Source organism: Gekko japonicus, unplaced genomic scaffold (genome assembly GCF_001447785.1).
Source record: "Gekko japonicus isolate JY-2015 unplaced genomic scaffold, Gekko_japonicus_V1.1 scaffold1034, whole genome shotgun sequence".
Classification (NCBI taxonomy): Eukaryota; Metazoa; Chordata; class Lepidosauria; order Squamata; family Gekkonidae; genus Gekko; species Gekko japonicus.
In genome coordinates this window covers 99,452-125,565 of record NW_015161983.1, presented here as the reverse complement: position 1 = coordinate 125,565, position 26,114 = coordinate 99,452, and the positions used below count along the sequence as shown (strand labels likewise).

The following is a 26,114-nucleotide window of genomic DNA, read 5'->3' as shown; positions in this document are numbered from 1 at the left end:
TATTCAGAAGGTATTTAACATCCACTTTTATCTATCCTCCACCAAAGCTGCCTTTCACTCTTTTACATTTTTGCTTGCGCTTTCGGTTTGTCAAAGAAAGCTAAAGCATGCTGTTGTTCAAACACCAACGTTCAACTTCCATGATGAAAATAACCCCCAACTGTTTAATGGCAGCAATGGATACTTAACACTAGCATATGACAGTCTCTAATAAGGAAAATGGATCAGCTCTAAAGTTTCTGTTCCCTTAACAGTGGAATTTTGCTCCAATGTAAGGGACCTTTTGGCCTTTCTGCAGCAGCAAGAAGATCTTTTGGGTCCAAATGTCTCCTTAGATGCTCCTCCAAAGAGCTCCCGGAGAGGGCAATACTGTATAGTCGTCACACTCTGTGAATCTGACTCATCTATATGCACTAGGCATAACTTACAATGTATTCAAATGCAGAGTCCAATACATCTAGGCCTGATACCACCCAACCCTTACCTGGCAAAATTGGTTGTTAAGCTTATTTGCAGTGGACTCTCTACATGAGCAGGAGCCTCCATGCTCTAAAACTTTTACGTGCACTAGACCTTGTGGACACAGTGGATGGAGACTGCCCACTGAATACTCAGTATACACTTTTACAGATGTGTGAAAGAATCCCTCTTAACATATTTCAAGCCATGTTTTAAAGCCCTGTGACTAGGAAATGGGGTATGTATTCTTCAGAAATAAATATTATCTTGAGCAGATACAGTACCTAACTTGAAGAGTGAATAATATTCAAACATGCCTCTTAAAACTAACAATTGAAGAAATCCAGTGATTAAAAATAACCCCTTAAAACTGGAATAATTCAACCGACATGCTGACCGATATATTATTGCACTAGCAGCTAACCTAACAGACCAGAGACAAGCTCTGGTGAGAAAAAGCAACACCACTTCCACACTGTCATTTTTGTCACTTGTCTGTCCCTATTGCTTCAGGGTTCTGCCCCCCCCATGTGTTTTGCTCTCTCTAGTAGTCCCAGAGGAAGCAAAACACATGTGGAAAGGGGGGGGGGAGACCCCAATGCAATAGGGACAAACAAGTGACAAAATGACAGTGTGGAAGTGGCACAAGTTGGGGTGGTGGTTCACTCATACTCAAAGAGGCATTACAGTTGAATCAGCAGCCTAAGATCCTCATACGTGCAGATGATATCGATCGTCTTTGTAGACAGATGAGAATATGAAATAATTTTGTGGCCAACTAGAAAGCAGCAGACCAAAGCTGAATTTCCTGACAGGTGAAGGGAGACATAAGCAATGGTTCTGTTCCAGCCTAACAAAACAGAAAGAGGGGGGGGGAGGCATTTAGGATGAAGATACTGAACTTAGAGAACAATAGTCCTTTCACTCCATTCTTGACAGATTTAGAGAGCAATGCAAAGGGCACTTTCCTGGGATTGAAATATGCCTTATTTCTGAATAGAACTGTTTAGGATTGTCCGCTTAACAAACCTAAGTATGTCTACTCAGAATTCATTCAGGTCTATTCAGTGGAGCTTACTCCCATGAAAATGTTATTAGTATTGCACTTCCAAGCTCATAACAAGCATTCAAAATACATTCCAGCATAGGAATATGTCATGTTATATACTGAGCTATCTTCTGGGTATTTAATTATTTCAAAGATTTTCAAACAAGATATAAAACAATATTATTTTGCCAGGCTGTCAAAGGTGAAAGGCACAACATTAGGAACAAAAAAAGCAAGAAATAACTCAAAATAAGGTTTGGATCTGTCTTCAATACAGAGGCCCATACCCAAGGAAGACATGCTAGCTAACAGCTCTAATCTGCTTCTGGACAAGCATATCACCCATTTTATAAGATCTCTGTGAACTGAATAGACAGGCCATCTAACGAGGACATTAATTTTTAAAATGATCAAAAAATAAACTGGCAGGGAAAGACAAAAACTAGTCCCGAGTTATCTGGGGAAGTTCACTGAATGACCCTGACTCAAACAGAGCCACCTCAGATAAAAGTGAGTTCTCTCAGCAGGGATTCGCTATAATAATTTTGCTCTCAAAGGTATATATTTTTGCTCCAAAAAGACAGCAAACCCCTCTTCCTCATTTGTTAACTGACCCTAAATCCAATTTGCCAGGCATTACACAAGCCTTTCACATCAAGGTGTTTCCTCCCTCAAAGAAATTAAAACCTAAAGAGGCTATAGACAGCACCAAAGCAGAGTCCTTTAACCCCTCTTCAAAGGGGAGATGTCACTGAAATCTAAAGAGATTTCTGTTCTGGCTGTACACTGCAGTGCTTGCTACAAGCTCCTATGTGCCACTTTAAGAAGTTCCGGATCTGTTTACCGTTTATTGCTGCATTTGGCCATTACAGAGGACAACAGCAAGAGCTCTCAAAACACCATTATCAGTATAACAAGCAGTTTACAACAAATCGAATGGTTGACTTGAACAAGGTATTTAACCAAGCCATGTTAAAAATGTACAGCGTTTGCTTTCATACAGGCAGAAAGCTGTTAGAATTTGCTGATGAATCGGCTGTATGAAATAAACACAGACCACACAGAATCCTGCCTGGCACAAAATCATGCCCAGTTTTCACTCATTCATTGGCACAGCTAAAGCACCTTTCCACAAGATTTACATTTCACCTTTTGTGCTATCCTTTCTGGATTTGGGGATTATTTCTAATGTCCAATTTGAAATAATGCACCCGGGGGGGGGGGGAACCACTCTGGGACTTGTTTTCAGTTTTGCTCTACCTCAGGAGGACTGTCATTTATACTTCAAAGCTGGTATTTAGTTATGATTCATCACATCTGACAACATGGCGCAGTCACTCGCACGCATAAAATATTAAACCGTACATGTGACTGTGCTTTCCTGTAAGACAGAATCTTATGTAAGAACAAAAGACATGCAGCACAGATACACTAGTCCATATCTGCAGCATAATGAAATGGTAGGGACCTTTGAAGCAGTGTACTGCACCACTTAGGGCTGCAAGTATGCAATACCATTTTTAATTCTCTTTGTTTAGACACATATTATGCAGAATGAAGTGGCAGGCAGCATTTTTGACTATAACATTTCCAACTGTAAGAGAGCTGTCACATTTTCAGTGCCCCTCCATGTGAAAAGGTCCTTTGGAGCTAGAACTGCACTTGCAGTGCCATCCTAAGCACAGTAATACAACCAATGGACTTAAGCAAGGTATAACGCTACTTAGGAAGGGGAGGGGAAGGGAAAGGAATTTGTAAACCGCTCTGAGACTCCTTTGGGTAGTGAAGGGTGTGGTATAAATCCAACCTCTTCTCTTCTTTTCCTCTTCAAACTGTCCCTAACACTGCTCTTCCTATGCACATATAGCTATCTGCACCCATATGGATTTCATTTAGTACAACTGCTTATGTAATAGCTTGCATATCACATGCATCTGGAGTTTATAAAAGCCAGTGTTTCATAGAACTCACCTAATGATGTACAAGCTTGTCTATGCAGTTTTCAGTTTCTCGGCCTTTTGGCTAAGATTAAGTGTAGTTTCCATTTAATGCAGAGGCTCTCAAACCTGGCCTTAATGAGCCAGCTACATGAGCCTCTCTGATTGTAACAAATAATGTCACACATGGTATATAAAAGGAAGTACTTCTTCACCCAAAGAGTGATTAACACATGGAATTCACTGCCACAGGAAGTGGTGGCAGCTACAAGCATGGACGGCTTCAAAAGGGAATTAGATAAGCATATGGAGCAGAGGTCCATCAGTGGCTATTAGCCACAAGGTATAGATAGAGCTCTGTCTTCGTGGTGCTTGGGGGGGGGGTCAACAGTGGGAGGGCTTCTAATGTCCTGGCCCCACTGGTGGACCTCCTAATGGCACCTGGTATTTCTCGCCACTGTGTGACACAGAGTGTTGGACTGGATGGGCCTTTGGCCTGATCCAACATTGGCATCTCTTATGTTCTTAATTATTTTGTTCAACGGTTGATGATTTACAGGTGAAACACATTAACTGATGGGAAATATTCTTATGGTGCTTTGAAACAATATGACTGCTGACTCTGTGATGCTTGCTCTGTGGTATCAGCTTCACACATTCAAACTATCACGTGATGGTTACTGACATCAAGGGACAAACGTGTCTATGTAATTCACCCTAAAGCAAATCAAGGTCAATAGAACAGAAATTAACAGAAAGGGAGGCTATGTTTAAATTCTCTGGGGAAGGAGTCTATGGAAACAAAAAGCTTGGGAGTAAAATTCCAGAAGTTTTCCCCACTGATTTGATGAGATCAACACAAGGGCAGACTGCATTGTGCATAGCACTGACTAGGAACAAAAGTATTAACACAGAGAGTGGACTCAGACAACCATGACCCATCTTGTAGCCTTTTAAAAACATAGCATGCAACAGTTTCAGCCACCTGAATGGCTCCTGGCCATTCGCAACCCTCTCTTTCTCAGATGCTCAAGTCATTGCTGAAGGCTGGTAATGCCTGCATGCCATATAGCTGGAGGTCACAGACAACAACTTCACCCTCCATATAAGCAAAGCTACTGTACACTATGTGGCTGTACACTATGTGGCTAAACTGCTAACTTGTAGATAATGGGCATCCAATTATATGCTCCCTCCTGGCCAGAGCAACTAACACACAAAGGGCATGACAGGAAGGCGTAGGATGAGATTGGATTCCCACTAGCAAGTGCCACCTCAGAATTGTAGAGCCTCTGTGCTCCTGTTAATGCAACTGAAACTCAGATTATGTATGAGGGGTAAAAATCAGACAGTTTTGTGCATCCTCATTATGACTCTGTGAAGGAGGTGGTATTCTAATATAGCAAGTGAAGGAGCTGCTCAAATGTGCTCATAATTTTCTACTATGCCTCAGAATACAGATCAAAAAATCCACATAATGGGGCAGGTACAGAAAGAAAAGGTGTTTCTACAAACCAAGGCAACATCCCAAGTTTGCAGGAAAATCCCAAAAGTAACAGAGGGAGATTTGAATCCCTCCCCCAATGGAGAAGTTTAAGATTTCAAAAAAAAAAGCCAACTGAGATTTTGTGAAATCATGGCTGCTACTATAGGGCTGCCCAGCAACCCTATATAACCAGGTAAGGAGCAGACAAAGGGAGGGCTATAAAGTCACAGTGGCCCATTCTGCATTTAGCATTCGCCCCACTGTTTTACCTAACCCACGCTGGAACAGAGATTCCCCTCTACATTGCATTTCACTTTCTTAGATTGTAGGATTTTATGGAAGCTTCCACACTGCATGCCAGTTTCACTTCTTTTGATCTCTCGGTTTTATGGTACCGTCTGCATAGATTTGTGGCCGTTTAATGGCCTTCAGGGGTGACGCTGCAGTCAGTACGGCATTGGCCTGGGGTATCTGAGTGTGGTTTTGAGCCGCATCCTTTTGTGTTCCAGTGTGTGTTCCAATGGAGCGAATGCTAGATGCAGAATGGACCAGTGACTGGGCAAGCTGGGAGGAAGAAAGCATCAGTGGTGAGACGGTTGGTGGGGAAGGAGAGAGCAGGAAGCAGAGGGGGGAAAAAGCAGAAATGGGAGGGGGAGGGAGAAAGCAGCAACAGAACAAGGGAGGAGAAAAAGTGGTGATAGTGGCAGTAAGACTGGGGGAAAGAGAAAACAGTAGGAGGAGGGTTGGGGGAGAAATGGAGAAAACCGTGGTGGTAATGAAATACTTGAGAAAGCAGCAAATTAAGGCGAGGGGGGGACAGAAGGGAGTCAGCAGGGGATGAATATGATTTTTGCAGCCTCATGAGTCCTTACAAATCCCACTCTTGTATGTCAAAATTATTGAATCTGTTTGTGTAAATCAATTTACTAATATTAAAGGCTGAAGAAAAAACCAGCAGACCCAATAAGAGAATACAATTTTCAGTTTCAGAGAGTATAATGTACCATTCTAGGCGAATCAGCAGTTAAAATGGATGGAACTTAGAGATGTTGTGAAGGGGGGGAAAGCTCCATCTAGCAAGAGTAAAGACATGAGGGGCTAAAGAAATAGATCAAAATAGCTCCAATATTGAAGGCAGAATGAATGACAGAATCATCCAAACAGTGAGAGATACAGGAAGACAGAGGCAAAAACATTCAGGAGGAAAGACAGTTCAGTTTCCTGCTCACTGATGTTCAGTGTTTGGCTAGATAATGCAATGAGCACATAGCCATTAGGCACCAATTTGAAGAACAGAAGGTATAGATAGGGGTGGGCACGATCAGGTTCATGGAGGTTTGAGGTTCGGGGGTTTTACGAACCCTGAACCTACATGAACTTCTCCATTGCACGAACCAGTTCATGCTACAGGAGGTTCCCGGGGCCAGAGCCCCACCCAGAAGTGAGCTCCGAAGGCATTTAAATGCTTTTGGAGCTCACTCCAGTGGCAGTTTTACCACTGGCCTGCAGCCCCACCCTGAGTGAGCTCTGAAGGCATTTAAATGCCTTCAGAGCCCACCTCTGTGTTGGGCCAGCCTGACTGGGCTCTGAGAGTGAGCTCCGAAGGCCTTTATAGGCCTTTGGAGCTTCCAGAGTGGGCTCTGAAGGCTTTTATAGGCCTTCATAGTCCACCTCCAGGTGGGGCCTGCCCTTATGAGGGCATATAAGGCTATAAAAGCCTTCAGAGCGCACTCTGGGAGGTCAGTCAAGTTCAGCCACCTTACTCAACTGAGCTCCCAAAGTGAGCTTCAAAGGCCTATAAAGGCCTTCAAGAGCTCAGTCTTGGAGCTCAGTCAAGCCAGCCTTTGGAGCTCACTAGGGTGGGGCCACCGGCCGGTGGTGGGCTCTGATGGTATTTAAATGCATTTGGGGCTCACTACTGGGTGGCCCACCAGACCTGGAAGTAAGCTCTGAAGGCATTTAAATGAAGAACAAGAACATGTCTCCCACGAACATGTCTCCCACGAACCTCCATGAAAAAAGGGAGGTTCATGGGTGGATCATGAGAGACACATTCTCCTGAACCCCTGGTTCATGAACCACAAACCAGCCTGGTTTGTTCTTGAACCATGGTTTGTTTGAGGGTTTGTGCCCATCCCTAGTATGGAATAATATGGAATATGAAATGGAAGAAAAAGATAATTGAAATCATGATCAAATTAAAGAAATAAGAGAAGAAAATATATAAAGAAAAAAAGATTTGTAGAACAAAAACCAGCAGCAGACTGAAAAGGTCAAGAAGAATGATAACTGAAAGGTACACTGGAAACAAACAAAAAGTTGCTCCAGGAATTATGAAAGAAATAACAGCAGAAAAATAAGAGCTATAAAAATCGAATTTTGTTAAAAGAGGGCCAACAGGGTAGGTTGCTGATTTTAACAAAATTATAAAAAGCATCAATATCTGAGCATGGAATATGTGCAAAAGAAGGGAAAAGACACAGAATAGAGAGAGTCAGAAGTGCTAGTCATTCTTTCTTGACTACTTCTTGATTATGAAATAGAACATTATTCGAGATCTTTTGAAGTATGTAGCTGAAATCTGAAGAACAGAATACAAGAAGGGGAAATGGGAAATAAATGTCAAAGAATTAAATGCAGCAAAACGGTACTGTTCTGAGATTTTAGAATATGTCTGTTTAGCAGAACAGCAGAAAGTCTCCTTTGAATTGTACAGTGAAAGGTAGTTCTCTCATTTTGCCATGGAAGTTCACTTCTGGAACACCATTTTTTAAATAAAAATGCAAGCAGGCAAAAGCAGAATTTTGGATTTGTGCCAGAGTTGCTTGGCTGCTTTGACCCATAGGTGAAGGCTACCAAAAAAAAAAAAAATCATATGGAATGAAAAGAAGAAAGAGAGAGTAAAGTAGAAGAATGTGGAGGGCATCTCTCATGAAATTCTTTCCCAAACCTCTCCTGCTGCCATACCTGTGGCATTTTTTAGTGTTGGCAATTAAGGTCTATGCATGGTAGTGGGCTGAAACAGCAAAGATACAAGGTCCATTTGTATGCCATTGTACTGTCTATTTTGAATGCATTTGCTTTGACATTGTCTAAACCCAGAAGGCATCAAGGCTGTGTTGTGATGGGTACACAAGTGACAAATTCTATGAAGCTCATGAAGAGATGTATCCCCTTGTTGAATTATATAAAATTTTCTTGTATGTTATTCATTACATTCTGAGGCATCATGAAACAAGGAAAGGAAAAACATGAGCAGAAAGTGGATATTGTGTTGGTGTCTGACTGTGATGGAGAAGCAGGCACACTATAGCAATATGGATATGAAACACACTTTGTAATTTTGCCTCTGTTCAATGGTTTGCAGTATGATTATTCTGATTTTTTTGTTTGTGAGCCATCTCAGAATCAAGCAGGTTTCATTTTATTGAAAAGCTTTTATCCTGCCTTTCTCTGGAATGTAAAGCAAGAGGAGCAAAATTCCCAAGTAATGTAGTAACTGTGTGACTGGTTCTATGGGCCTTTTGTGAAAAGAAGACTGTACCTCTTCAGAGAGAGTGCAAGGGATGAAAGAGAAGGAAGTATGGGAAGGTGTTGAACTTAATGGCACTTCCCATATGAATGCTGGCAAGAACCTAGGATTTGGTAGTGATTAATTACATGGGGAGGAAAGACCTGAATCTCATTCCCATTAACAGGATAAAAGGGTAGATTGGCAAAAGAAAGCTGATTTAGAGGGCTGGAGTCAGAGACATGGAGAACAGTAAGAGCAGTTTGAAAATCCATCATTGCCAAATGCATTGAGAAGAGAGAAGAAGAGATTGGATTTATACCCCGCCCTTCACCACCCAAAGGTGTCTCAGAGCGGCTTACAAACTCCTTTCCCTCCCCCTCCCCACAACAGACACCCTGTGAGGTAGGTGGGGCTGAGAGAGCTCTTGACAGAAACTGCTCTTTCTCAAGAACAGCTCTTATCAGAACTACGGCTTGCCCAAGGTCATCCAGCCAGTGGAGCAAGTGGAGGAGTGGGGAATCAAACCCGGTTCTCCAAGATTAGAGTCCACGCACTTAACCACTACAACAAACTGGGGTCCCGTTCACACTCACCTATTTGGTCCGGGAGCGGGACAGTTCGGGGGCGGTTCAAACCGGCGCGATCACACCACAACATCTGGGAAGCGCCGTGATTCCGTCCCCGAACTGTCTCTATTCTTGGAAACCGCGCCTCAAACTGAACCACCTATCTCGGTGGTTCAAGTGGATGCGGCGCCTCTTCCCGGCCGTTTGATCGCCGGCGCAAGGACGCGCCGGCACAACCCCGGGCCGGAGATGAACTGCGCATGCTCAGACATGCGCAGTTCGGCCGGCTCCCGGTTAGGGCCGCCTTTTCTCCCCGGCGTTTGATCGTGCCGGGGAGAAAAGGCGGCGCGGCCGGGGGATCCGTTGGATCCCGCCGCGCCGTGTCAACGTTGGCGCGGCTTTTAAAAGCCGCGCCTTAAAGAGGCTTTTTCCCTGCGTGTGGCAGGGGCCTGGGAAGGGCAACACTGAGTTTTCAGGTCACCTTCTCAAACACTTTGTGATACTTCAAGCATGCAACTTTGGTAGTTTGGAGAAGAAGTGGGCATGAGAAAGGTGTCTTCCGTTTCCCCTTCTGAGAACACTGCAATACAAAATGAAGCAATGCCTGAGAAGAGTTCTTGGGAAAGTTCTTGAAAGGACTTTAGGACTAGCTCAGCTTGTAATGTGCCCATTGCTGGCACTGAAACAGCCAGCAGCATCAGTAAATTGTGTGGTATGGCTGGTGTTGGAATGGATACAAGAGTATCTTCACAATATTGAGTGATGCTCCAGATTTGACATGATTCTTCTTCATCCTTTTTCTCTTGTCTGACTTAGCTGCTTCTGTGGTTAATGCACTTGGGTACCTAACACACATGGTCAGTTCCAAGCATAGTTGGAATGGCTGCTTTTTGTCAGCTTTCTATCCTTCATTTCCATTTTGTTGGCCTTCTATCCTTCATTTCCAAGAGTCTGAATTGGAGATAAGGGAAGCTGTATGTCTGGCCCCATATCCAGCAGGAAAATATGACTGCCTTGGCTCAGAACAGACTCAATGGGGTCAGTTGAGACATTTTTTACAGGTGTCAAGGAGACAGGCAGGGCTGGAGATGTGATTTCTTTAATGAACTTGGAGCAACAGAAGCAAGAATCAACATTACAGCTTTCTTGTACATACAACAAGCAGAAGCTGCAGTCATCAGAGGCTGGTAGTGTCATTCTACGGCATTGTTGAAAACTGGGATGTTTTTCATTTATGCAAAGAAGGGAAAGGGCAAGAGAATAAGAAATGGTACAATTCCTTTTTTTAAGCTAGAAAAGGGATACATCTGAATATGGAGAAACAAAAGTAGAAATTATAACAGCTAAAACTGTCAAGAGGAGAAATTATCTGGAGAACTGTCAAAGGAAAGAACTGGGTATGAAACCACTCCTCTCAAGCCATAGCTAGCAGGCATTACCCTCCCTCTGGGAGGAGATGTGAGCTCCCATTCTCTGACTAGAGCTCTAGAACTTTCTGAAATTGCCTTCTGCACTGGCACAGACTGCACAGAGACCAGAAAGAGAAAAAAAGAAATGACAACATGGGCTGGCAACAGAATAATTTTTCTAAAATTCATAACAGTTCATTCTTATAGTTCAGTCTAATCCATTGGCTTCAAGGAAATAAATGGAACTGAACTGAGGAATTCCCTCCCCCCCAAGTCCACACATTTAGAATTTTCAGATCACATATCTCTTCCTTCCATACATGCACATAGCCACACACCCCATTTATCCAGAAAGTTGCCCCCCTTCCTCACTATGTTTTCAACATTTGAGATTACCTGATTTGGAATGCCAATTTGCCTAGGTTGCAAATTCTTCTATGTATTTCAAGAGGACCATGGCTCTTCTTAGGTTCAGAATGTAAAATCTGCTTTGAGTTGACACCAGACTGCTTGGTAGGTACATATGTATGAGCTCTTTAATGGAAGCCCCTTTCAGAAAAGCATGATTATTTTTTTCTCTGCACTGTTGCACTGCAGGAGAAGAGCAAAAATATACACACAAAGAAAAAGGTTTTCTCCACAGGAAAAAGGGACCTTATGGTGTTTTCATTTTCTGATTTTAATTTCCCAAACAAAATTCTGCACTGAAACACAATAGCATTCCCAGCTTCACTACTGCACAAATGTATGAAATTTTAAAAATAATTAAAAATCTATTTAAAAACCCTCTTCCTGAACATGCATATTACGTTGTGGGTGAAAGGAAGTGGTGTTATGACAGTCAAGATGACCATGCCCAAGACTGATTTACGTCCCAGTACTGACAGAAAAAGATATTCGGGGCCCTCAGTAAGCACTGGGCTTTTATATGCTAGCTCCTATGACCTGCTGAGACCCAGTTTGGTGTAGTGGTTAAGTGCACAGACTATAATCTGGGAGAACTGGGTTTGATTCCCCACTCCTCCACTCGGAGCTGCTGGAGCACTTTGAGCAAGCCATAGTTCTGTCAGAGCTGTTCTCTCAAGGACAGTTCTGAAAAGAGCTCTCTCAGCCCCACCTGCCTCACAGGGTGTCTGTTGTGGGGAGGGGAGGGGAGGGGAGGGGACTTTGTAAGCCACTCTGACACTCCGAGTGAAGGGCAAGGTATAAATCCAATCTCTTCTTCTTCTTCTAAAATGCCATTTTATGGGAACAGATTGTTAGGTGAAGAATGCTGAGTCCAGAATCTAAAATGGCACTCATGATATACTTCACATGGCTCATTCCATGAGAAGAATGGGAGTAGGGTTGCCAGGCACGATTGTCACACTGGTGGGGGGATTTGGGGGCAGTCCAGGAGTGGGCGGGGACATCTCCGATGCAGTGATGTCATGCAGAAGTGACATCATCACATCAGTGATGTCAGGGCTATGCTCTACTTTTGGGGCAAACTCTATGGTTAAAATTGGGCTCGAACCATAGAGTTTTGGCCCAAAAGCAGAGCGTTGCTGTATTATGTTGCCAATGCAATGATGTCAGTTCCATGTGATGTCATTGCATTCAGGATGTCATCATGTGATGTTGCTGTTTGGGGGTGGGGCTTCCCTTGCTGACCAGCTGGCTGGTGGTGGGCAATCAAATAGTGTGCTTGGGCTTTATCAGACAGACAATAGTGGTGGCCCCCAACAGTAGGCAGAGGTTAGGGTCAGGGTTTTTATCTCCTTCTTGAAAGTTCTGTCTACATGTTGGGAACTCACTGAACAACAATACCTGAAATTACTTTTGCATGAAGACTTAGGCCTTCTGTCACTTTAATGAATAGTGTTATTATACTCGTGGCTATTTATTTATTAAATGAATGATATCCCACAACACAACTTCTGAGACAGCTTACAATGTAAATAAAGGTGGGCAGCCATATAATAGAACAATGATTTGTAGTCAACCAGTATAGCCAGTGGCATGTCCAGCTGTCAGTCAGGCCTATAACTGCATCAACAAGGGAGGGGGGGGACCCCACACAACAGAAACCAATAAAATCAACCAAAGGCATGCATAAACAAGAGGTTTTAACCAGGCACCTGAAACTATCAAGGCTAGGATTCAGAAAGCAGTTGTGGGGAGTTTTGCAAAAACCACCTACTTTTGGTGACCACCCAATAGACCTCAGAGAAAATAAAGAATTATTAGAAACTGTATGAGCTCATAAGTACTTAAGTACCATGGTCACAGATAATAATCAAAAATTTTATGTTTGGAAGTAAGCAGGCATCCAGTGTAGCTTTTTCAGAACTGTCAAGATGTGTTCATGGTATGTTATGCCATTTAGAAATCTTGCTGCCAGAGTTTGATCTATTTAAAGTTTTTAGCAGTCATCAAAGACAGACCCCAACATAGTGTTTATTCTAGCAGTCCAATCGGGACACGATCCTGATGTGCTATATTACCAACCAGGGCTTTTTTGGTAGAAAAAGTCCAGCAGGAACTCATTAGCATAATAGGCCACACCCAACAGTAAAACATTAGCATATTAGGCCACACTCCTGACAGCACCGCTCATTAGCATATTAGGCCGCATTCCCATGTTACCAGAAGTGTGGTCATCCAGCCACACCCACCTTTTGTTTCTTATTCTGTTTGTTGTCAAAACCCAGGGCTTTTCTTGTTGCAGGAACTCCTTTGCATGTTAGGCCACACACCCCTAATATAGCCAATTCTAATGAGTTTTGGGTGTGGCCTATTATGCTAATGAGTTCCTGCTGGGGGTGGCCAACTTGGGAGCCAGCCTGAACTCTGTTCCTGTGTGTTCCTGCCCAAAAATAGCCCTGCTACCAACTAATACCTCAGTCCCATATGGACTGGGCCAAAACAGGCCCTCATCCAGGCCATTACTGTCTCCAGATAAAAGTTCAAAACATCCACTGATTTACCTGATTCAGGTGAAAATAGGAAACTAGGTGCCATTGACATACTGATACTTCAAATCCTACTCTAAATGAGGGCCAACCATCATTAGGAATGTAATGTATTCTCTGTATGTACAAGAACAGCAGGACAGTATGGTGCTAATGCAAAAGCACAGAAGCAATCTCTGCATATAGAATACGTAGGTAGGGTCAGCTCTATAATAAGTCCAACTGAAGTAGTCATTTCAGTCAGTGAATCCTGGGGTGTGTGTGGCCCATCACCAGCCTCTCTTCCTGCCCACCTACCTCTTCCACCTCAGTTTCCCTGCCTAGTTAATTGTTCTTGGTCCCCCAGGCCTCTTTAAAAAAAATAGGATGGCAAGTCACATATGCCTTATAAAGCCTCCTGAACTCTCACAAAATTCCTCCCTCTCATTTGAACACTGTTTTCATTGAGTGAGCAGCAGCAGTGGATGGCAGTGGAAGTTAGCCTCTGAGACAGCACACATGAACTGAGCTTCCATAAAGAACAGTAAGGCATAAAGAACAGTGGGCATAAAGAACAGTAAGGAGAAACAAGAAATGGAAGGTAAAAATTAAGACAATAAGAAGAGCAGGTAGGTTTGCCTGTCCTTTTCGCCCTCAAATCATAGAGTTTGCCCAAATACCAGAGCATCCCTGCTCAACGTCCCTGTTTAGGGGCAGGGTTTCCCCCACTGTCCAGCTGGTCCATGGTGGGGAGCAGCCCCTGAAACCAGAGTCTCCCTTGCCCAGACCCAGGGGCTGGCAAGCCTAAGAGCAGTAAGACATAAAAGAAGAAAGACTGTGGCTTGGATGCTGCTGAAAATCTCTGCCAATGGAAGAATTTCTGTGAGCAGAGTGTGAATTTTCTGCCTCTTGTTCCTGATAAGACCAGAAATACCCCTTGGGAGTCAGGGTACCTCCAAGAACAACATAAGTGGTGAGGAGTCTGACACAGAGAGGGAAATGGTGAAAATTACCCATCTTCCCTCAGTGAGAATGATCACAAGGAGCCAACCTTGTGACTCAAAATTTAGAACCACCTGTGAAATGCTTGGAAAGCAGTGCTATTGGGTTCAAGGTAATAATAAATTATTCACACTTACAAGGGACCTGCACTCCTCCTCTAAGAAATCTCAAAAAGCTTAATGCACAGCATCATGTTAAAAATGCACTTGATGTGGTAGAACATGTCAAATCTTTTCAAGTGAACAGGAAAGCCATTAAAAAGTAACATTACTCAAAGAGGACAATGATTGCACCAACCAAATGGAAACATAATTGTAAACATACACCATCAGGAAGCTAATTTAGTTGATATATGTTCCTCCCTCGGGAGACAGGGGAAAAGTGCTGTAACAACAAATATTCAAATGAGTTGAACAGATTTAGGGTAGGCCTATGCAGGTTTTCAACAGAGTTTGCTACATTTGGTTCCTCCTTACCTCCCAGCATTTCTGTCTGTCTTTAATTCAAGGTGGCTTTGGGGATAACATTATACTGTTTGTGGCTGAGAAGAACCAGTGCAGCTTTTATTTTTCTGTTAGCAATTGTAGTTTTTTATATTTTTCAAGCAAGAAGACTAACCTATTTAAAATGTTGATTCTGATCAGCATTTTGTGAAAATTACCACAAAGGGTACATTTTGCTTGTGGCCACCATACCATCGACATAAAATGTAAATCATACCCCACATGACTGTGCCACTATGAAGGAATATTTTGATTGCAGCTAGTGGTTGTTTTAAATGTTCCACAGGCTGTAGAAATAATGAATGTTTTTAACACTTCTCCAAAATGGAGAGAGACAATTATGATATACAGCTTTATCAATTGTGATAAACATCAAGAATACATGAGCAATCAGTTAACAAATCAGTTTCTAAAAAAATTATTTAAAGTGTTTCTGAAATCCAGTCTTGGGTCTTGGTCTGTGCAATGCCAAATGCATCCCACTAATGATGTAAAGCAGTTCCCCATCATGCCTCCATGGGACTGCAAAACTGGGGAGGGATGATAGGTCACAGTACGTGGATTTTTGACTGCAATCAACTGGTACAGACCATGAAGCTTTCAGCCAAATATCAGAAATTAGCAAGGTGTAGATTACAGAGCTTGAACAGCAGGCATCTTTTTAAGAGATTGGTGGAGGGAAGAACGATTTGGAGTTTGTTATTTTAATCTGGTTTAATTGGAAATTGCTGTACCAGTCCATTTAAAGAAATCCAACAATAGAAAACAGTAGTCTTATTAGCACCAACTAAAGCATCACATGCACTGAACACTTCAAACTAGATATTCAGAACAATAATGTTTATCTATAGAAAAATAAAACAACAACAAAACCCCAACCAACCAACCAAAACATCCTTTCCATACAGGAATCTAGGTGTTGGGGAAAGTGTTATAGTCTCGCTTCCTTCCCAGTATACCAATTTTCTATGTGGAAGGAATTTGAGGGGGTATGGAACATGATTAAATAATGTGAGCTCCACTTGCCAGTTAAAAGTGGTGATTTTGTCAGTAAGCTTGTATTTTCATGCCCAAATAAGAATACCGATTTTCTTAAAAAGTAATTAAAAACTCCTGCAATAATAGAAGCCAACCTGAAATACTTGGAAGGTGGGAGCCCCCGAAAAGTGTTCCTAGAGTATCATGGCTACTTCAATATCAACATATAAAAGAATATCTTTTAGGTACATTTTCAAATAATATTTTACAACATACATCATTTTCTTTGATAGCCTTACATCCACCAAGGGCAGACTACAGTCTCTAATCATTTTAATTTTATTTATGGCAAGATTAAAGGCATGAGTTTTGAGACTACAGTGACTGATGAATGTTTAACTAGTATTTTATTAAAGTGTAACAGCTATAAAGGACATGGTCATCTTAATTTCAAACAAATTTGTTTAGGTGCATTATAGTACACTTTAAAATAATAAGGGAGCCAACAGAAGTAGTTCCAGTTTCTCATCTACAATACAAATCCTGTTCTTGTGTACCTGTATATGACTGGGGGAGGGTATTGTTCTATATGAAACTCTACAGAAGAATAAACCATTCAAATACCCATGAAATGTACAAAACCAAAATGGTTATTACCATGTACATAATAATCACAAAGTGTAGCTTTTTTCCTCTTTCTTTTTAAACGCCTTTACTAGGGTTGACAGCTTCCAGGTGGTGGCTGGAGATCTCTTGGGGCTACAGAAATCAGTTTGCCTGGAGAAAATGGCTACTCTGGAAGGTGGACTCTTGTTGTAGGTCAGTCAGGAGAGAAGGACTCCTCGGGAGGAGAGGACTCTTCGGGAGAAGAGGAGTCCTGTGTAGCCAGCTCTGAAGCAGCAGAAGCCAGCAAGCAAGAAGATGAGCTGTAGGCTTGCCAGAGTTCACAACCGACAGCTGATGCAGGGCCACCAGCACCTTCCAGCCCTGCTCCAACAGATGAAGCCCAAGTGGTTATTACCAGCCCTCCAGTTTCACCCACACCCTTTGAGCGCCAGAGACAAAGGCTCAGAATGGAGCTCCAGGAGAGAAGACAAAGCACAGGTCTCCTGACCTGATGCCAGCTGCTTGCTGATGATGAGTAGTTGCAGGGCTACTCTTAAGCAGTTGACTGCAAGTAAGGTCTTGCAGCAGATGCCTATAAAAGCCAGTCAAGGGAGACTGCTTGAAGGGGAAGCAACAAGTCACCACTTGGTGGACTCTGTGACCTTAGTGCCTGACTCTGCTCCACTCCAGTGACTTTTGGACTGTCTTGCTTGACCTTGGACAGCTAGACCTCCCTTTCTGTATCATGCTCTGAACTGGACTCTGGTCTCTGGTAACTGACCTTCTGGATTGAATCTTGACTCTGACTTTGGACTCTGACTTGGCTTAGAACTAGACTCTGACAACACTATGGTATTATAACCTATTTAAGTCCCTCCCCTCCCAAAGCCCCATCCTCCTCAGGCTCCACTTCCAAAATCTACAGGTATTTCTTAGCCCAGAGCTGGCAACCGTAGCCTTTGCCAACCTATATGTCTACAGCAAATCTTTCCTTGCCTAGTCTAGAACAGATGAAGAGTGGATACAGAGCAAATACTGGTGCTGAACAAATCCTTAGAATCGCAATAGCCAAATTACAAAAAAATGAACTAAAATAAACATCTCTTCCTCATAATTTAGGATGGATTCATCCAGCTTTGTTCCTCCAAGAGGGGAATTTGTGCATTCATGTTCAGATGGAGGCTAACCTGGAACTTAGTCTTGGAGCCCTGCAGATGTTCAAGGAACTCATTACCACATTTACAGTCAAATCTAATTTTGAAGTAATCACTGCTATACTACTGGAATAATGACCACGTTACTTAGTAAAATTAATAAAGTTAATAAACTCCATGTATGTTAAGCACTGGAAAAAGCACAAATGTTTCTGTATCCCACTGTCCCAAATGTAAATGAGATGCATGATTTATTCCATCATAGGCATATGAGTGTAATATTCCTGAAGTAAAGTACTACCTACTCTAAATCCATCTATTCCAGATTATTTATTATACAGTTCTATCGAGGGAGGTGACTATGATACCGTAGTTCTTTAACCCTGAGATGCAGTCAATGAGACAGGCGAACACAGACCAAGGGTGTAGCACTTGAAAAGGGAGATTAGCTCTTCCCTTGTGCCATTTTCCTAACTGAAAAGGGTGCCACGTACTGATTTAAACTCCAGTGGGGAAAAAGAAAAGCAGAATATGTGACTTTATTTTCTTCCCTACTGGAGCTTAAAGTAGCTCTGAAGGAAGCATTTTTTTATTGGTGTAGTGACACAAAGTGGAAGAACTACAGTCCCTCTTACCCAGCGCCATGGCCCTACCCATATTCTCTCCCCACATTAGCTTTTAGAGCCATGCAATATGTTGGTAATTCCAATGCACAGTATGGATATAGGAAACATAGATAAAGGTAAAGGTTCCCTTGCTCGAAAGCTAGTTGAATCTGACTCTAGGGGGCGGTGCTCATCTCCATTTCCAAGCCGAAGAGCCAGCGTTGTCCAAAGACATTTCTGTGGTCATACAAAGGCTCTAATATTTTCAGCAAGTCTTTCCTAGTACTTTAAATTGCATATCTAAATATGCCTATGAGAGATCTATCATGAAAACAATAATTTCTAATAAAAATGACACAGAGAAGCTTTTAGCAACTGTAAGCCCAAACTTGGCTGCTGTCTTCTTGTTGGCTATACCCAAAAGGCTCTCTAATCATTAACTGAGTTGCTGTGAGGTGGAATCTACATACTTGGATATTCTAATTGCTAAAGGGAAAATTGTGAATGTCAATAAATAACGACAAAAGTGTGAGAAAAGTGAAAGGTCAGTTGGTCTGTAAATAGTTTCAAACAGACATGGAAACCGAAGGCTGAGGTACTGAGTGCCAAGAAGAAAGAGGGGAATGAAGACAAATATATTCTAGAGCCTGGGTGACTGAAGGAAAGGAGTTAGAAAGGCAAAGGGATGAATACAAGGGATTTGGGAAATATGCTAAAACAGAGACCTTAGGGAATAAGTCAGAGACCTTAGGGAAATATGTATGGAAGAGGCAGGGGACTATAGAAAGCAGAAAGAGAGAAGAACATGGAAATTAGGGGAAATTTTGCACAATACCCACCCTGGACTGTTCTCCTGGAGAAGGATGTGTTTATTCAGTGGCAAGAAGGCTGACAGCCATGAAGTTGAGCAGGCAGACAACCCGTAAACAAGATGGTGTAAAAGTGCAAGACAAAGTGGACAGCTGGCTGAGAAGCAAGAAAATGAAAGTTGGATGATGTGCAGAAGTCAACGGTCTCCGTGGAAAAGAGGGCAGACAAGGCAGGGAGTGGCATGGGTAGTCTTGGCAGGAAGAAAGTGGGCAGGCAAGTAAACTGTAGAGATGTGTGGTGGTGAACCAAGGAGGCAACGAAGATCGAAGCAGAGAGGGACTGAGTTTGGCACTAAGCTAGCCAGCCAAATCTTAAATGTAAGTCCTTTAGCTTTAGATTTTTAGAAGTAACATGAGTTAAAAATAAACCTAATATGTAAAGCTACAGATCTTAATTCTACAATTTGGCTGGGTAATTCAAAGCTGACTCAGCACCTCCCTACTTCTATCTTCTCTGCAACCTGCTCCCCTGCCAGACATCACGGAAGTTCACTTTCCTTCCCATGTCTTCCTGGCAAAATCTTTCATTTTAGGGGTAGTGGTGGTAGATGACAATTTAGCTTTCTTCTCTTTATAACAACCTTTTATTAAAGGACATTATTTTCACACCCTTTCTTACATGATTTTTAAACCTTTAATCTTATACTGTACTCCAGTTGAAAAACAATTTGTGTTCCAGATGAAACCCAAGAAGGCATCTGCTTTTGGGAAGGGAGTGATCCTAAGCAGCTCTACTCAAAAGTAACTTCCAGGAAAGTGTTTTAGGACTGCAGACTAACAATACAATCATGTGAGCAAAATTACCCCATAGTAAGGCCAAGGGAGTAACTCTGCTTAGGATTTTACTGTACATGGTAAGGGCTCATTTTCCAGTTGTGATCCACTATATGTGACATCCTTTTTTTAAAAAAAAAATCTGCCAAACTAATTATCCATGATTGCAAACTGCACACTTCATTAAATTAAGGCTGAATTTGAAATAAGTACAACTGAATCAAGCAAGACTTATTTCTGAATAAACAAGCATGGATCAAGTTGTAAATGTAATACATCAGATTTGTCTCTGTCACATTTCATGTTATTATTTTTTCCAGCTCTGTTCTCTGCTAAAATCATTTTAAATTCTAATGTGTCCTTTGCAACGTCTCGCAGCTTTGTTTAATCTGAAGATCTGGTAACCATTCCCTCCACTCTTCCGTACAAATCATTAATAAAAATGTCAAATCCCATGACACAGATCTAGGGTATCCCAGTTTCTAATACCTACCAGATTGACACAATAGCATTAATAATTACTTTTGGAGGTCTTTAACCATCTAACAGTAGATGAGTTCCATATTATTCAGACCACATTATTCCAGATTATTCATAACACAAAAATTGCTGTTTCATCTTCAAAATGCCCATGCATTCATGATTCATTCTTTTGATGACAGCATATTTACCCAAAAAATTACTTGCTCTCTTTTTAAAGCATAAAATGTGAAACTAAAGAGGTTGGCCGAAGTAACTTTGTTGTATTCCAGTATAACAGTGTTGATTAATTTAAAGTTGGTCTTAGTTGTTCTATAATTTATCAGAAATGCAACCGCTGATGAAAATCGGGTTTCATCAAGATTTATAGTATGCAGATGTTCCCAGAGAAAACATAAGAGAAAGGTAATAATTTGCAAGCCACATCATTTGTTATTGAAATTTGTAAGGAACCGTTAGAATAGATATATTTAAATGCATTTTATAGCTACAATAGATAACCTTTTATTTATTTCTTTACTTCATTTACACCATGCTTTACTTCCCAGTGGGGACCCAAAATGGCTTACATCATTCTCCTCTCCTTCGTTTTATCCTCACAACAACCCTGTGGTTTTCCTCTCCTTGCAGAAGTGAATCAAGCCACTGTGTTGCTGACACAAGGTATAACAGATTCAGTGTCAGCAGTACTACCCACAATATATTTTAACAATGATACATTTTTGACACAACACAGTTTGTCATTTTGCTAACAAATCTTACATATTCAGTTTCTTTAGTTCGCATTCTGGAGGAACATCAAAGACACCAATAGACTGTGACTGTATACCACAGAGTCACAGAAAGGCAGGGAGAGAAAGGTCTTTGCATACATGGGCACACACACAAATACTTCCATACATGAAGGGTGAAGAGTACCAATTTACTCCTCTGGCAGTAGGTGCCTTGTATTTTATGAAATGTAACTGTCGAAGGGTTTCACAATATTTGGGTTGCAGGAGAACCTTTCAATACCAGGTGAACTGAGCACTGAAACTGCTGCTCTGGATACTGATGCTCTAAAACACACATGGAGCTTTTGACTTCTTACCCGGAGTAGGAGCTAGATTTCTTATTCAGAAGAAGGAGATCTGCTCACAACTTCCTGTAAGAATGCAACTCAAATTCCTCTATGAAATCTTTGGAAGAGAGTGTGTGTGCATCTTTGGAATGGGACGTGTGACCAGTCATATTTTGAAATAATAATTTACTGAGTGTAGTATTCTCATCTGTCTATGCATTTTTTATCTTGCACTTACACCGTGGAGCACAGAGTCTCCCCTCAGTTTTATCTCATCATAATGTTATTTCCTGTGAAGTAAGCAAGACTTGCTCATGGTCCCCCAGGGAGCTTGCTGGGCCTTGAACCTCTAGTTCACCATTCACCATCTACAGTACAATGCTGTTGTGGGTGCAGGGGTGTTTCACCTGCAGTTCTGTATGCTAGATGTATGCAGCAGGATGAAACTAGCTTTTAATTTTACACAGCCTTTGCCAGACTGAATAATTGTTGAAGGTTCTCCAAGAGTTCAGTTAAAAAATAAAGGCTTCCAGGAAAAGATTCATTAATTTACAATAAAAAAAACCTACTCCTTTCAGGTCCAATTTAAAGCTCTCTATTCAGGATTATTCCAGATATGATAGTAGTATTAAATTTCTTGTTAATTTTTATAAGAATCAATGGATACCATACAGCCATCATAAATTCAAATGACTTCATGTATATGTCAAATTATTGGAATTTTCTATAAAAAACAATAAGTAGTAAATTCCATCTACATGTGATTTAGATGTCATAAATGTGCATAACTATTTATTCTGCTTGGAATCCAATTGGTACCAAATTATTAGAAACAATTAAGTATCAGATCTAGTACACCAACCTATTTAGTATCAATTTTGAAATGTATAATTACACACTGAATATGCATATTCAGTTTCATTGCATTACCATTGTAATGTTCAATATGAAATTATAAAAATAAACAGCATAAGCAACACATGTGATTTAATCGAATCCCTTTCTTTACTTTAACAACACAACATGAGGAATATCATTAACAATTAACCTTTTCAAGTTGCTTGGAAATATAAAGTACTTGCAGATTTTGAATAACAATGGCAATGGTAAAGATAACAATAATTAAAACTCATGTACAGAAACTGTGCTTGTGGCATTAAAGCCTCTGGTACTGATTAGCTGAGCAGGTGTGTATACAAAATGCTCATCTGTTCATGGAAATAAGCTTCTTCTGTGAGGGAAGGTACAACTGCCAGTTTGGCTGGGATTAAAACCTCATATAGCAGCAAGTTAACAGCTGAGAAGAAGTCCCAAGATGTAGGGTAGCTAAGATGAAGAAATAAAACATTGATGTTGAAGATTGAAAATAATGGGCTCAAATATTAATTTTTCCAATTCACAAAACTTGCTTGTGTTTTGAATTGATTTCCCTTTCCCTGCAAGTATTAATCAATTTGTTATTAAAATCAAGATACATTATGAGTTGACTAATGTAGCTGTATCTTTTTTCCCTGCATAGTTGGCATTCATGGCATTCATGAGGCTAGACATCCAACATCAGTAGGCACTGTTGCCACATGACTGGAAGTTGATTAATGGAAGGATTTATTCCGTTTTGATGCAATTGCTGAAATTAACTAGAAACAATATCCTGATGCTGGCCTGAAAAATATGGCCAAGAATTTTCAAATTAGAAAAAAGAATCATGTGCTCAGGGGCACAGCATGTACAATATAAATTAACCAAAGTAATCTGCATTTCCAATTGGCAAATGCACACTTCCCAAATGCCAGTGCAAAAAAAAAAATGCACCAAAAAGTGAGCCAATTTAGAACACTAAAAGTTATCTTTTTCACAGATGATGCTTGCAATAGCTGGCCTAATTATAATTCGTAGCATCACTGGAAGGAAAGAAGGGTGAAGGCTAGATAACTGAGGCTGATTTCGCACTAGAGCTGCCTCTATGTTGCGCCACCATTTGCCCCGATACTATTGGTCAATTGCACACTCGAAGCCGCGGGGCTGCATTTGACCCGTAGCTTCACCCGATTTCCTCCGCAGTTTCGTGATCCTCAAAAAACAGGATCACGTAACTGTGTGGGAAATCGGGGAAAGCCGTGAGTCAAAATGCAGCCCCACAGCTTCGGGTGTGAAATTGACCAATAGTATCGGGGCAAACGGCGGTGCAACACTGAGGCAGCTCTAGTGCGAAATCAGCCACAGTGAACAAAAGGACTGGATGCAGGCTTCAGGAAAAGGGAAGAGAAGATAGGAAATCTGAAAGAAACCTGAAAGTGCTTCAAATCTTGTGAAGAATGTGGAAAGGAAACAGAAGTGCTTGGGAAGTCAGTGAAGAGACGTGGCAGAGGCTAAAGGAAACAGTTCCTACGTCTAGGGACTAGAACCTGACTGAGCAACCTGCAAATTCTTTGACTGCGAGTTTCCATTTTACACTAGACCAGACAGCTAGGAATATATAATAATTAGCCATATACCTAGAAGGCCATACCTTGAGGCCTGTTAATAGTGTACTGTATAAAATTCACTCCACCTAAATTGTCAACACCACAGCATATGTAATTGCATGTATCATACAAAAACAAACAACCATTTCTATAACTGATCATGGCTAAGGGCCAAACTACATGTACATGCAAATTCTACAGCATGTTTTTATTCTAGGGAAAATAACTTCAGAAGGGGATAATGTACAGCAATGAAGCACTCATATGGTGATGGTCTCCCTGTTCCAGCATTTCCCATTGCCACCATTCTAGCCTTTCTCCTCTAAATTGGGCTGCACACCTTTCTTTCCCCACACCCTTTGCTTCTCTATGGTAACATGCTTTCTTCCCAAACTATTTGGGTAATGCTAAAAAGCAGGGTGGTGCTTATAGAAAATATCTACGTTGTATTGTGGTTGTGGCAGTGAAGGTCAGACAATGATTCATGAACATTCCAAGGGCTAGGGAGTCAAGCTGTTAGAATTTTTGTACTCCATTGGAGGGAAGGTTGTCAGTGTGAGTAAAACTAAAACCTCACACAGGTCCTGGGAACAGGAGATGTTTGTAGGGTGGGTTGAGTATGGAAAAGAGATACTCGAATGTAGGGAAGCAAAGGGGCAAAGGAAAAGAGGCTTAAGGAATGGTGCAGAATAGACCACAAACTGAAAACACGAACTTAAGAGAAAAATGCCTGAGGAAGAGAGCATATGAGTAGCAGCTCAGGGACAAGAGGCAATAAGGAAGTAGATGGGGAGGGGAAGGCAAAATTTCAAACCGTAAATTGAACTAAACAGCCAATTTCTTTGGCAGCACAGTTTCCAAAAATACATCCAATTATTTGCTCCCATTCAGTAATTTTCTTACAGGAGTGTCCCAAACCAGCCTCAGAATTACTTAGCACACACGGGCAACTAATTCATTTCAATGAACAATGATCTGTTGCCAACACTGACAAATTAACAGGGCTGTCTTCGCCCACACAAGTCCATGTGAAGAAAAGAGTGAATGCAAATCTCTGTTATCAGGCTGTGTCTGGCAAAAAGAGAGCTCACGCTGTACAACTAGGTTTCAAATACTGGAGGAGTGGTCCTATGTTAGATTGACTCAGTCCAAATTAATTCCATAGGGCTTACTTTCAGGAAAGGGTCCTTAGGAGAGCAACTTGGGTTGTAATTTCTGTCTACCTAATGCTATAAGAAGCAGCTCTGCATTTTCTAATTCTGGTTGTCTATACACTAGTTGATTGTAGCTCAAGTATCATGCAAAAAAATTATTTCAGAGTGAGATTTGAAACTGGGGAGAGAGATGTGTTGAAAAACCTTGCACTAAAATATCAAACGTGGCCATTCCATAAGCACTCATTGTTTACATGCAGAGCCCTATAAAAAGGGAATAGAAAGGGCACCATGATGTAGTCTTCTGTGTTGCATTACTCCAGGAAGCATTTCTCCATGTAAAAATAATAGGAAACAATTAACTTTCCCTCCAACTTTATGGTGAAAATAAGGAATCAGGAGAAGTAATGTCCCATTATAGAGGTATTATATAGCTCTCTTATCAACAAACAGTTTGATCGATTTGCTTCAACATATTTCATGTACCCAACATTTCTTCCAAGGACAGGCATAATGACACTCCACATAAGAATGAATGGTTAAAAAAAATGTCAGTAAGAAGGAAAACAGAACAAAAGAACAAAGAAAACACCTGCGGTATGATAAACAGAATGTAACATGATACCAACTGGTTCTAAGAATGAAAATTAGAAAGGGAAAATGAGGTGGCACTTACATTCTCATATTGCTGGTCTTGTTGATAATTACAGATTTCCCAGTTTGATCTACATTGTGATCCATGCCGAAATAAGCTGCCACTCTGTGCACCAGCATTCGCTGATATGATGACATTTGGGGGAACTTTTTATAATGATTACTGGAACAAAAACGTCAAATGTTTCAATAGGATGCAACTCTGATGTGATGGAACAATAGCACTCAGCTTTAGGGGAAAAAACACTTTATATTAACCCTCATGATATGCCAAATTACAAGGCATCTTATTATTTTTATTCACTGAAAGAATACTTCCAGTGAATAAATTTTGCATGTACCTGACCATTGATTTACTTTCTAATTTTATCCAATTTGAATTAGTAAGCAGGTTTTTTTTACAATGCTAAATATAATAATACAATATATATTATAATAATACTACCTATAATATATTA

The 26,114-nt window shown here is 41.2% G+C and overlaps 1 protein-coding gene across 6 annotated transcripts in view; it reads right to left on the bottom strand.

Annotated features, from left to right (window-relative positions):
• The window catches only part of ARPP21 (cAMP regulated phosphoprotein 21kDa), a 158,294-nt gene that overhangs the window by 118,561 nt on the left and 13,619 nt on the right, over nt 1–26,114 (bottom strand). For all 6 annotated transcript variants that reach the window (XM_015429788.1, XM_015429792.1, XM_015429789.1 and 3 more), the window contains exon 9: nt 25,679–25,819. In XM_015429788.1, coding sequence (XP_015285274.1) covers nt 25,679–25,819 — 141 coding nt within the window. The remainder of the gene's footprint in view (nt 1–25,678; nt 25,820–26,114) is intronic.